This window comes from Bos mutus, chromosome 13 (genome assembly GCF_027580195.1).
Source record: "Bos mutus isolate GX-2022 chromosome 13, NWIPB_WYAK_1.1, whole genome shotgun sequence".
NCBI lineage: Eukaryota > Metazoa > Chordata > Mammalia > Artiodactyla > Bovidae > Bos > Bos mutus.
Window position 1 is genome coordinate 29,564,269 of NC_091629.1, and position 12,233 is coordinate 29,576,501.

General features: G+C 56.1%; 1 protein-coding gene across 2 annotated transcripts in view; it reads right to left on the bottom strand.

Moving 5' to 3' along the window:
* Nucleotides 1-320: 320 nt before the first annotated feature.
* The window catches only part of PFKP (phosphofructokinase, platelet), a 53,683-nt gene continuing 41,770 nt past the window's right edge, over nt 321-12,233 (bottom strand). The window contains exons 17-23 of one of the 2 annotated variants that reach the window (XM_070381216.1): nt 7,768-7,920; nt 6,211-6,375; nt 5,165-5,226; nt 4,810-4,921; nt 3,237-3,336; nt 710-812; nt 321-634 (exon numbers count right to left, since the gene is read on the bottom strand). In XM_070381216.1, coding sequence (XP_070237317.1) covers nt 487-634; nt 710-812; nt 3,237-3,336; nt 4,810-4,921; nt 5,165-5,226; nt 6,211-6,375; nt 7,768-7,920 — 843 coding nt within the window. In that variant the 3' untranslated portion in view covers nt 321-486. The remainder of the gene's footprint in view (nt 635-709; nt 813-3,236; nt 3,337-4,809; nt 4,922-5,164; nt 5,227-6,210; nt 6,376-7,767; nt 7,921-12,233) is intronic. The other variant, XM_070381215.1, reaches the window with a different exon arrangement.

Sequence of the window (12,233 nt, forward strand, 5' to 3'; positions counted from 1 at the left end):
GACACTGACTCTCCCCCATCCCCCTCCTCTGGGTACACACGGCGGGGGCTGGGGCCCCTTCTCTACAGACTCTGGGGTGCATGCCCTCGTTCCCCCTTGGCAGCACCACCTTCCCTCGTCCAGGGCCATCTGTGCGCTGGGCATCACCCACGTGTTGCAGGTCAGAGCACTGCCTTTTTCCTCCAGTGACTTTGCCCTTGCCTGTGGCCAGCCCTGATTCCCTAGAAAACACCTGTCTGTTTCTGCCAACAGAACCCTGACAGCCACCCGCACACCCCGAGGTCTTCAACTCTCATGTAAAATAAAAACAGCACAGTGGCTGGGGTTGTAGCAGACGTTTAATTCTGCGGGACCCGCAGGTTGTGAAGCAGGAGACAGGACAGCACAGGCGGCCCGTGCACCAGGGCCTGGGGTCAGGCTTCACGTGGACGATGCTCGCGTAAAGTGCTCATAAATAACTGGACCATGACAGCAGGCGGGCGGCCGCTAGATGGCAGCCGGCTCCTCGGGGCCACGGGGCTGCACAGGCTCCAGCTGGCTGGCATCCGACACCTCGAAGCTGACCTTGTACTTGGCCAGGATCTTCATGAGGGGCCGCAGCTTCAACCACCACTGCTCCTTGGGGATCCGGTGCCTGCGGGGGGGACCAGGCTGAGCGGGGTGGGGCTCACCCAGGGGGCCTCCCCCGCCCCTGACCTCAGGCGCTTACTCGAAGTCTGTCTCCTTCTTCAGCTCCGCCACGGGCTGGAACAGCAGTGTTCTCTTGCTGATTCCCAGCACACACACAGAGTCCTCACTTAAAAATTTTTTTCCTATGAAAGGTAGAAAGATGATGTCAGAAAATGAGAGGTGAGGTCTAGATATTGGCACAAATTACCAAGGTCTGGAGAGCAAGAGGCACGGAGAGCTGTAGGCACTGCAGAGGAGAGGGTAAATTGTGTATTTTCATGCCAAACTTGAGATTCAAACAAAAGCAGGTCTGTAAACGTGGAAGACATGCAGCCGTCAGCTCTCCCTACAGCAGAAGCGCAGCCGGGACACAGGCAGAGGTTTATCAAACATCCCAAATCAGGACTCTTAGAAATGCTCTCCCCAGGGAACCCCCAGGCCTCCTGGATGCTAGACCAAGCCTACCCTCTACACAGAGGGGAACAGAGGGGATGCAGCCTAGGGGCGTCGCGGGTATACCCAGGAGAGGCAAGGTGAGTGTAACATGAGCAAGTCAGCTAAAGAAAATTCAAGGGACCATCCATCTCATTCAATGCAAGTGTGTCCTAACCTTCATGACTGAAACAATTCTTAGCGAACATCAGAGCATACAGTATCCACCAAAGACCGTCAACAAATAAGGTGCAGAAAGACTTCGCTTAAATATTAGTGAGAATTCTGAGTCATGAAGCACTGATGTGTTCCCTGTATTATCCAGGAGACAAGACAGGAATTCTGTCACTACGTCTGTTGGGGTTTCTCTGGAGGAAACTCATCCACAAAAAGTCAAGGAAAAAAAAAGATCTGCATGCAGATGCTGTGTGTAAGAAAACCAAGAAAAGACACATCCATGCAGATGCTGTGAGAAAACCAAGAAAAGATGCATTTACACGATTACTACAATTTACATCAGTGTATAAAAATAAGTTGTATTTCTGTACACCAGCAGTAAGAAATTGTAATACCCTTCACAGTAATATATTTTTAAAATCACTAAGTCAGGAATAAACTTATAGTCAGTAGCTTTATGGAAAACAATGCTGTAGTAACAAACAGTCTAAATATATGGAGATTAAATTGTTCATGGATTAGAAGATAAATATTTTAAAAATATCAATTCTTATTCCAATTATTTGTTATTTATGTAATTTGTTATTTACATGTAATCCCCACCTCCAAAAATCCAACAGAACTGATGGACACAAAGAGTCACGAATAGCTGAAATGAAGAAAGCCCAGGTAGGACTACCTGATAACAGTAATTGTTCACTGGCAAGATTGCTAACTGCCAAAAAAAGAACCGAACAATCCAGAAACAGTCCCTTAAGTTTCTGGCTTCCTGTTCTTGGATGGAGATTAACTGTACTGCAGATTGAGGGGAATGGATTTTTCAGTGGCTAGCACCCAAGTAATTATTCACATGGAAAAAAATTAAGACCTTAAATGTTAATACCAGTTCAAATGGGCTAAAAACCAAATGTAAAAGGTGAATTTTTAGTAACAAAAATTTCTAATCTTCAAGGACAAAGTTAAAAAAACTGACTACATTACTAAATTGAGTTCTTCATTAAAAAATAACCCTAACAGAAAACGACTGGGTTTGCCAAATGGGAGATACATGTCTGCAGCCTGTGACTCACAGAATATAAAACCTGGACCTTCTCTAACATACAATATCAAAAATTCTTAAAATGTTTTTAAATTCTAGGAAATAACACAGCCCAAACAATCAGATAACATGAAGCAGTAACAGAATAAATGAGTGCTGGACCAGCAGGAGGGGCCTGGCCGTCTCCCTGCTGACCTGGAGGGTCAGCCTCCGGCAGCCACAGGGGGACCGGATACCCACCATCACAGCAACAGCTCAGAGGTGACATGGATGGGTGAGTCCCAGGGAGGGCGGGGTCCCACCAGTGAGCGTGTGGTGGGCGAGGCTGATATGAGGAACTGGCCTCACTGGGCCTGGGCAGTGGCTGTGACCCCGGAACCACTTGCTCAGGGCCAGGTGGGTTCCGGGCCATAGCAGAGACCAGCTCCCCTCATGTAAACCACAAAACCAGAGCCTTTGAAGGTTTAATCCTGCAAAGTCAGACCCTGAAGGAAGGATCGCAGGGCTGCTGCCCTGGGGAGGGGCTCAGAGTTGGAGGGAAAACCCGCCAGGGAGGAAGCCGTCCAGGTGCCTCCCCATCCCTTGCTGTCTTCCCAAAAAAGAGGCCATAGAGGAATAATGGAAGGTGCCAAGTGTCTTAGGTAAAAGCTAACTCGGCGTCAGCACAGCAGAGAAACAGGGAAGGTCACGGCAGCTCCGGGGCCCTCAGAGCGGGCAGTTTCTTCCTACATGAGTGGAGTGCCTCCTGCAGTAATTAGCGTTCTGTTTCCTTAAGTACATTTATTCCTAGTTATAACCTAAGTCACAGACAGTAGCTGCAGAAGTCACATGCAGCCCAAAGCCAGACGGACATGGGGCAGAAACATGCCTGCACAGAGCACGGCCCTCCCAACCCACGCCGCCTGCCACCGATTGGTACCTTTCCCCACGGACTCCCTCAGCTTCGAGCTGATCCACTGCATGGCTCTGGCGGAAATTTTGGTTCCAAAGTTTCTGTCGAACGGAGAAGGCGCCCCACCCTGTGGTTGGTCAGAGTTAACATGAGAGTTAGACACCAGCACCTTCCTGACTGTTAGCTTTTAAAATGGAACAGAAGTTATAATGACTAACAAAATTCACGTCCTATTTCTAAGAAATATGGGGGTCTGTTTCTATCTCCTTGTACATGACTGGGAACAAACAAACCACAAGAAAGCCTGTCACTCCTGCAGCCAAAACCCCCGGTCAGGTGTCGCTGCTTCCCGAGGAGGCGGCTTTTAATCAACCAGACCCTGAGCATCGTCCTTACGTCAGCATCTTCGTCAGGACTCCTTCAACTTGTTTTGGGGAGGCCGTGGGGAAGGGTCACAGTTCTCTTAAGAGGCTGGTCCACTCTGTGGGCTCGCTTTCAGAAAGACCTACACACGCCTACCACATATGCCATCGTGTAACTTCAGGGCAGTCACTGAGTTTGTGGACCCTGAACTACAAGCTCCTGAGACAAGGACTGAGACGTGGTGATGGGAGGGCCTGCTGTCAGGGGACCAGGTCCCACGACTCCACTCCAACTGCTTGCCCTGTCTGGGGTGCACTGACATGCATACCCCAAGATTCTGTCAAATTGCTCTGATTTCACGCAGATCTCAAAGAACTGTCATCTGTCTGACACTCCAGTTTAAATGGGTATGAAGGCCTGATACTGAATCAAAGATACTGAAGAAAAGTTATGACCAACCGAGACAACATATTAAAAAGCAGAGACATCACTTTGCCAACAAAGGTCCATCTCAGTCAAAGCTATGGTTTTTCCAGTTGTCATGTATGGATGTGAGAGTTAAACTTTAAAGGAAGCTGAGCGCCGAAGATTTGATGCTTTTGAATTGTGGTGTTGGAGAAGACTCTCAAGAGTCCCTTGTACTGCAAGGAGCTCCAACCAGTCCATCCTAAAGGAAATCAGTCCTGAATGTTCATTGGAAGGACTGATGCTGAAGCTGAAGCTCCAATACTTTGGCCACCTGATGCGAAGAACCAACTCATTAGAAAAGACCCTGATACTGGGAAAGATTGAAGGCAGGAGGAGAAGGGGACAACAGAGGATGAGATAGTTGGATGGCATCACCGACTCAATGGACATGAGTTTGAGTAAGCTCCAGAAGGTGGTGATGGACAGGGAGGCCTGGCATGCTGCAGTCCATGGGGTGGCAAAGAGTCAGACATGACTGAGCGACTGAATTCACTGAATCAAGTACTTAACTTGAACGCGTCTTTCCACTTAACTGGTGTCACTATGTATATGGAAGTGGACGGTTTTCTGACAAAGCCTATCCGCTCAACTGTCAGAACAGAAAGTGTTCCTGAGGCTGATGATAGCCGGTGTGACAACATACATAGTTCAGATGCTGATTCTAATCACTGTGGAACTGACTTAGAAATACACTTCCTTTTTGCAAAACAGCTAACACAGGCCATCTACGTGAGATAAGGCATGAGGCCATGCCCCGCCCGTGGCCCACCTGCTGCATGTGGCCCAGCACATTCTTCCTGCAGTCGAACACGCCCTTGCCCTCCTCGGAGTAGAGCTGGTAGATGAAGTCGGTGGTGTAGTTCTCGCTGCAGCTCTCGTTCCTGCAACACACAAGCCCAGGGTCGTCCTGCCCCTGCAACCATGCCACCCTCGCTCCTTATCACTGCGGCGGCATCGTGACAGAAACCACTGAACGAATCTTAAAAATGGAAACTGATGACCAAGCAAAATTGGATTTCTAAAAATGGCCCTTGAGTCATTTAAACGCCCGCTGGTCTGAACACGGAGCAGAGCGAGACCACGCGGAGGAGGAGCAGCCGCGCTTGGGGACCATGGGCTGTTACCTGAGCACCAGCCCCCTCTGGATGCTGGTCTTCATCTTCTCCGTCAGGTGCTCCACGTTGGACTAGGAAAGTCAGGACACTGTGATTAGGCGCCTGCTATGTGCCGGGCACTGCCCCAAGTGTGGCCGGTGTGGCTGCTGTGAGCTGACCTCGTGGCAGAGGGGACAGTGGACAGTGATGTGTTGGCTAGTGACACCCACTGGGGACAGCGGCACATGGAGACCACAGCCGGGGCGGGGGCGGGGGGGTCATGGCGTCAGTGCACCGCTCAGTGTCCACAGGCGATGCCTGAGAGGTGAGCCGCCCGTGGACACGTCACTGTGTGCTCTGTGTGCTCACTAAGGCTGCTCCCCAGGCTGCTCTGCCAACGCCCGCGCCTGCTATCTCAGAGGAACACGGCTGTCACCTGGCTTTACAGAGAGACTCCTGACCCTGCCTAACAGGCACGTTCAGGCAGGAGAATTTCAGCAAGGACACAAGAGCACAGGTTCCAAAGGAAGCCGGCTGCAGAAGAGCAGGTGGACTGTGAGTTTCCAGTCCTGATTTTGGGGCGACGCTCCCCTGGGCTGCGTCCTGGCTGGGGCAAGCCTCCCCGGGGGCACTGGGCAGCCCTCCCCGTGTCGTCCTCCCCATGTCCTGGCCACAGGGGACCAGGGGCTCCTGCAGGCGGGGGTCTGTCCTCCACTGCTGCAGTCCCCCGGCTCAGACCCACAGGGACCCCGAGCTCTGGCCGCCTGCGCACCCGAGGCCTGGACGTGGTGGCCATGACCCAGCAAGGCCCCAGGCGCCTAGCACATCCGTGTCCCTGCAAGTGTAGGGCCTCCAGGGAGGGCATTAACTGCTTCCCAGGTGAGTGTGTAAGAAACACAGTTACAAGCTCGGGGTACGAGCAGCAGGTGCCCCGGAACCTGTTCCAGGGGTCGGCCTGTCCTTGCACATGGAGTTCTAATGCCTCACTAGTGTTTGTGATGTGGCGGGGGATGGGAGTGGTTCCTGAGACCCTGGACCTGTCAGTCAGCGACCCCTGGGTTCCTGCGTCCACGCACCTGCAGGTCCCGGATGTCGAAGGGCTCCTCGAAGATGTAGGCAGCGTCTGCGCCAGCCGCCAGTCCTCCCATGTTGGCCAGGTAGCCACAGAAGCCCCCCATGGTCTCAATGATGAACACGCGCCGCTTGGTCCCGCTGGCTGACTGCTTGATGCGGTCACACGTCTGCACGAGGAGACACGGTCAGGAGACGCGGACACCGCCCTGCGGCCGGCCCTGACCTTGGGCGGTGCGCTGGGCCCTGGGCCCTGGCTTCTTAGGGCTCGTCAGCAGGCATGTCCCTGCTCTGTTCTCTCCTGAAACACTCCGGGGACACGCCGGGGGAAGAAGGCTTTGTGCACCAAAGTGTACCACCACCAGCGGGGAGACCTTCGCTCCAAGACTTTGGTTTAAATGTGAACAAGCACGTGATCACCAGACGGGTCCCATTCCATCACCCCTGATGACCCCTCCAGCATCTGTGACGGATCACCACCCTCCCCCAAAACGGACTGATCTCATCCAAACTCAGGGTGCACTTCAGCGGCCGGGCAGCTCCGCGTTCTCCAGGAGCCCAGACAGGAAAAGAAACCACGTCAACACGCCCGTCTCATCCTCCTGGTGCTCAGGCCTGGGGATGCCCGGCCGGGTGGGGAGACCCACAGGGCCATGGTGTCCACGGGTCCTTCACGTGGCGTTTGAGCACTAAAACCTGCCTGCCTGGCCTCTGTCTCAGGAATTCAGGATGGGGGATGCACAGGCCCCCTCGGCTGCAGGTCTCATGGGCTCCCCTCCTGACCCAGAACAGCAGCTATCATCACCAGCCGGCCCAGACGTGCCTGTTGGCCTCGACGGCAGAGGTCCTGGTTACAGCCTTCCTATCTAACCATCAGCTCAGAACCTGTGCTCAACTGCCATTTACCAGGGCTCTGCCCAGCTGAGATGGGAACCTTCCAGCACAGGGGGCTCTGCACCTCTGGGGGTCCCCACTTGGGGAGGACACGGGTCCCACTGCCCACAGCACAGTCCAGGCAAGCAGGGTGCCGATGGGTGAGGGTCAGTGCCGATGGATGCCAGGTGGTCAGGGCTTGGAAACGCTGGTCCCTCGGAGCCTGGGTGACACCAGCCTGCTGGGGCCCCACTTGGATGGGGCTGGGAGGGACTGTGGGTGAAGCCCCCAAGGAAGGGCATCTCCTCCCCGCCTCCCTGTGACCCTGGCTCCACTGGACTCTCATATGCCCAGCACTGGGTCCCTCTGCCCACCCCCTTGCTCTGCGTCCTGTCTCCTCCAACACCATACTGCCACTGGTCACCTGGGGGCACCTCGGGGCTTTTGTCCTGGTAGGCAGGAGCAGGCTCACCCAGGGCCCCCGAGGGAACAGCCCACTGAGAGTCGGCACAGGTGGGCTCCCCAAGATAGGCTGGGCGGAAACTGTGCTAACCCGAGCTGATGAGAAGCAGGGCTCCTTCGCCCTGAAAGATCCAGCAGGTCCCCGTTCCGATTCTCCTTGAGTGGGAAAGACAGACCCTGCGGGACCCCTGACGGGCCATCTCCTTGAGCAAATGAGAAGATCTTACCTCCACAATCACATTCAGGCCCGTGTCACAGCCTATGCTCAGGTCTGTGCCTGGGACGTTGTTGCTAATGGTGGCGGGCACCATACAAACAGGGATGCAAAACTCGGGGTGGCTGTCGCGTTTCTTCGACAGCTCCAGCAAGCTCCGGAAAGCCTGAGCGAAGCGGGGGCGGGTCAGCAGGGAACCCACATCCATAATGGCCAATGGGGAGGAAGCTGCAGGGGAGAGACCTGGGGGGCTCGGGGTGCAGGGGGAGACCAGCAGGGGGGCTTGGGGTGCAAGGGGGGACCAGTAGTGGGGACTCGGGGTGCAGGGGAGACCAGCAGGGGAACTTGGGGTATAGGGGGAGACCAGCAGTGGGGATTCAGAGTGCAGGGGGAGACCAGCAGGGGTACTCGGGGTGCAAAGGGAAACCAGTAGTGGGGACTCCGGTTGCAGGGGAGACCAGCAGGGGGCTCGGGGTGCAAAGGGAAACCAGTAGTGGGGACTTGGGGTGCAGGAGAGACCAGCAGGGGAACTTGGGGTATAGGGGGAGTACAGCAGTGGGGATTCGGGGTGCAGGGGAGAACAGCAGGGGGGCTCAGGGTGCAAGGGGAGACCAGTAGTGGGGACTCGGGGTGCAGGGGAGACCAGCAGGGGAACTTGGAGTATAGGGGGAGACCAGCAATGGGCACTCAGGTGGCAGAGGAGACCAGCAGGGGGACTCGGGGTGCAGGGGAGAACAGCAGGGGGACTCACGGTGCAGGGGGAGACCAGCACTGGGACTTGGGGTGCAGGAGGAGACCAGCGGGGGGACTCAAGGTGCGGGGGAGACCAGCAGGGGGGACTCAGGGTGCAGGAGGAGACCAGCAGTGGGGGACTCAGGGTGCAGGGGGAGACCAGCAGGGGGGACTCGGGGTGCAGGAGGAGACCAGCAGTGGGGGACTCAGGGTGCAGGAAGAGACCAGCACTGGGACTCAGGGTGCAGGGGGAGACCAGCAGGGGGACTCAGGGTGCAGGCCCAGAGCACACAGGCCTGGGCAGGTGGGCAGCAGAGCAGGGCCAAGGCGGCGCGAGGTTAGTGGTGGACGAGCAGCCAGGCCTTTCTGGCATCATCAGGAGGAGATGCGGGCGGCCATTTGGCGGGACCTTAGGGGCCAGGCTGCTGGGACCCCTCAGAGAGGTAGTGCCGGATGGCTGGGGAGGCAGACGCCCGTGGAGCCCCCTCTGCCCAGGCCGTGTGACCCTCACAGAGAGCCCTGGGGGGTTCGGGATCCCCAGGAAACCACTGGGCTCTGATGTCAGAAAAGCGGGCTGCTCTCAAGCACACGACCGGGGACCAGATCTCCCGCCTCCACGTTAGTGCAAGTAGGTTGTTAGTGTCCCGGTCCACCACCTGCCCTGAGGCCACAGCGCCCCATGGCCAGACGCTCGCAGGACCCGGCCTCTGTCCCGTCTTTAGTCCTCACGCTTGAAGCCACTTCCAACGCCTTGTGCGGGGAAATTCCTGGCAGGACGACCCGGGCTTTCCGGAGAGCATGGCTCTCTGCCGGCCCTGCCTCTTCCGTCCCCAGACTCCCAGACAGGCTGGGTTCTGGGAGCTACGGCCCTAGGATGTGTGGACGGTGAGCCCACGCTGGGTGAGTCCAGGGAGCGGCCGTGAGGAAGATCAGGGGGTTGCTCACCTGCCCCATGCCCCACCACCGTCCTCAATCACCACCCCACCCAGTCCAGCCCAGATCCCCAAGGGGAACCTCCCCAGCCCCAGTGCAACTCAGGGCCACCGTGGGGCTGCCTGAATGCCTGCTGGATGGAGGGGTCATGAGCGCCGTGCTTAGATGGGCTCCCAGACTGTCTGCACCCCCCAGGACGCTCTAGGTGGGGTCACCCGGCATAGGGGGCGGGCGGGGCACCAGCACCTTGAAATCTGATGGCAGTTCTACACCTGTACATTCTTCCCACCCTCCCTCTGACCCTCATCACTCCCTGCTTTTCCTCTGATCTCTGGAAAATGAGACGGACACTCAGAGCCAGGAGAACCCTGCCCAGGACACGAGCCCGGGGCCCTGGGGGCAATGCTGAGCGAGCCAGCCGCCTGGGCAGCACCAAGCTCACATCAGCTGCGGCTCTGAAGGGGACCAGCGTGCCGCCCAGAGGAGAAGACGCAGCCCCCACTTTGGCTTCAGACTCTGAACCCGAGCCCTGAGAACCAGTGCCTCCCCGGAACCCCGGGACCTTGTGATGGAGTAAGTCCCCAGGGATCTGTTTCCAGGAATGCATCCGTAAGCTCAGCACACAGACTGATGAGGAGGGGACGTGAGGACAAGGGGTTAAGTGTCCAGAGGATGTGCTACCTGACGACACTAGGCACCTCGGGGTTCACCCCCTCGGCCCCCTGGGATATTCCAGCTGAAGACCCTGGGCTGCGGGGTCATCCTGACATCACACGGTCAGCAGCATCCAGGCCGATACTCACCAGACACCATGCCCCACCTCCCCACCCCCGGCCACCCAGTTCTGACGGCCAGGGTGTCCCCCAACGTCGCAGATGTCCCCTGGGTACAAAGTCACCGCCAGACCACTCTGGCCTCTGAGTGGAAGAGAGCAGCTGGGACAGGAGGTACCCGGGGCTGTCCCCAAGGCCGGGAGGTGGCACTGCCACCATCGGCATCCAGACCCCAGATCCCAGGCCACGGAGGCCTGTCCTGAGCTGACTGGACAGACGAACAGACGCTGAGCTGGCTCTGGAAGCCCAAGAGCCTCCTGCCTCCCGGGAAGGCTCGAGAATGATGACCCTCAGGCCCTCCCCCAGCACGGTCCTGCCTGCCGCCCCCTTGAATGTGCCCGGCCCAGCCAAGGGCCAACCAAACCCAGGCCTCTTGAGAGACTCAATTGCACTGCGGCTCGACACACACAAGCTGGGGAACCAGTCGGTCTCCCGTCCCCCAGCTCCAGGACCCACTGAGCAGGCCCAGCTCAGAGTCATCCCAACCACCGCCTGACCACTGGGCACGAACTTAGCAGCAGAGCAGCACCCCCAATTTGTGGGGCAGCTCTGGCCCGTTACCAATGGTGACCCCAGCTCCGAGAAGCTCCAGTAAAGAAAAGCCTGCATGTTAAGGGCCATGTAATAAATCTCAAAACCCCTTGAAGGGAAGCAGGATGGACCATGTGGAATTTCCCCAGACCTGTCCTGGTTTTCAGATTTTCAACAATCCACATGTAGGGAATCTCTGTCACTTGGAAAAGTAATTCTTGGTAGCAGAGGAGCCTGGGATTAAGGAGTGGGAGCACCCTGTCCTGCTAAGAGTGGGAAAGGCCACAGGGGACACACACGACCCTGGTCAGGACCCACCGACGACCGCCCCCGGAGTTCCTGCCACCCCCGGGGTCTCGTTAGGCGACAATCAGAACACGAACTCCGGCTGCTTGTACTGCAAGCGTGGCGAGAGCAGACTCAGACCCAGCTACACGGGAGCAGTAATGACACACGACCTTTCAACTCAGACCTTGAGCAGCGAGCGGCCAGAGGCTGAGTTAGTCCCACAGCAGCGGAAGCACAGACGGCATCCCCGGGGGCACGAGGGGCGGGCGCGCGGGTGAGGAGGTCCAGCACGCGGACACCAGCCAAGGCCACGCCGGAGGCTTTTTAATACAGAAACTGCAGAAAGTTGAAGAGGTTCAGGAAAGCAAGGAACCAGCACCAAGCACTGCTTACCGCATACATCCTACTTTAAAAGCTTTTCTTTTATTTACCGGCACTGGAGACAGATTTGATGCCCATTGGTTTAAGGGAAAAAAGCTAGAAATACAGCCACGAGGCCTGTGTCTCCCAAGGAAAATAAAATGTGAGAATTTACCAGAAAATTCTAGACACTGAATTGAAAAAAAATAAAGGAGTTATGCATTCTGATCCTCACTGATCTTCAAAAGCCCAAGTGATTTCCCAAGTGTGATTTAAATTTATGATAATTAAAATGTATTTCTATGCTTTGTACGGACTTTGCTGCTGCTGCTGCTAAGTTGCTTCAGTCGTGTCCGACTCTGCGCGACCCCATAGATGGCAGCCCACCAGGCTCCTCTGTCCCTGGGATTCTCCAGGCAAGAGTACTGGAGTGGGTTGCCATTTCCTTCTCCAATGCAGGAAAGTGAAAAGTGAAAGTGAAGTCGCTCAGTCGTGTCCGACTCTTAGCGACCCCATGGACTGCAGCCCACCAGGCTCCTCCGTCCATGGGATTCTCCAGGCAAGAGTACTGGAGTGGGTGGCCACTGCCTTCTCCATGTATGGACTTTAGGGGGGATAAAAAAACATTCAAGTACCATCAGTATTCTTTCACACGTGGTTTATCGTCCCCAGTCCACAAGCAGGAGGAGGAGGACAATTGTTTAAAAGGTTCCAGGTCAGGGAATGAACTCACAAAATCTTCAGTCCAGCTTCTACCTTCACACACCACAGCACGGGCCCCTGGACCCAGGTTTCATCACAA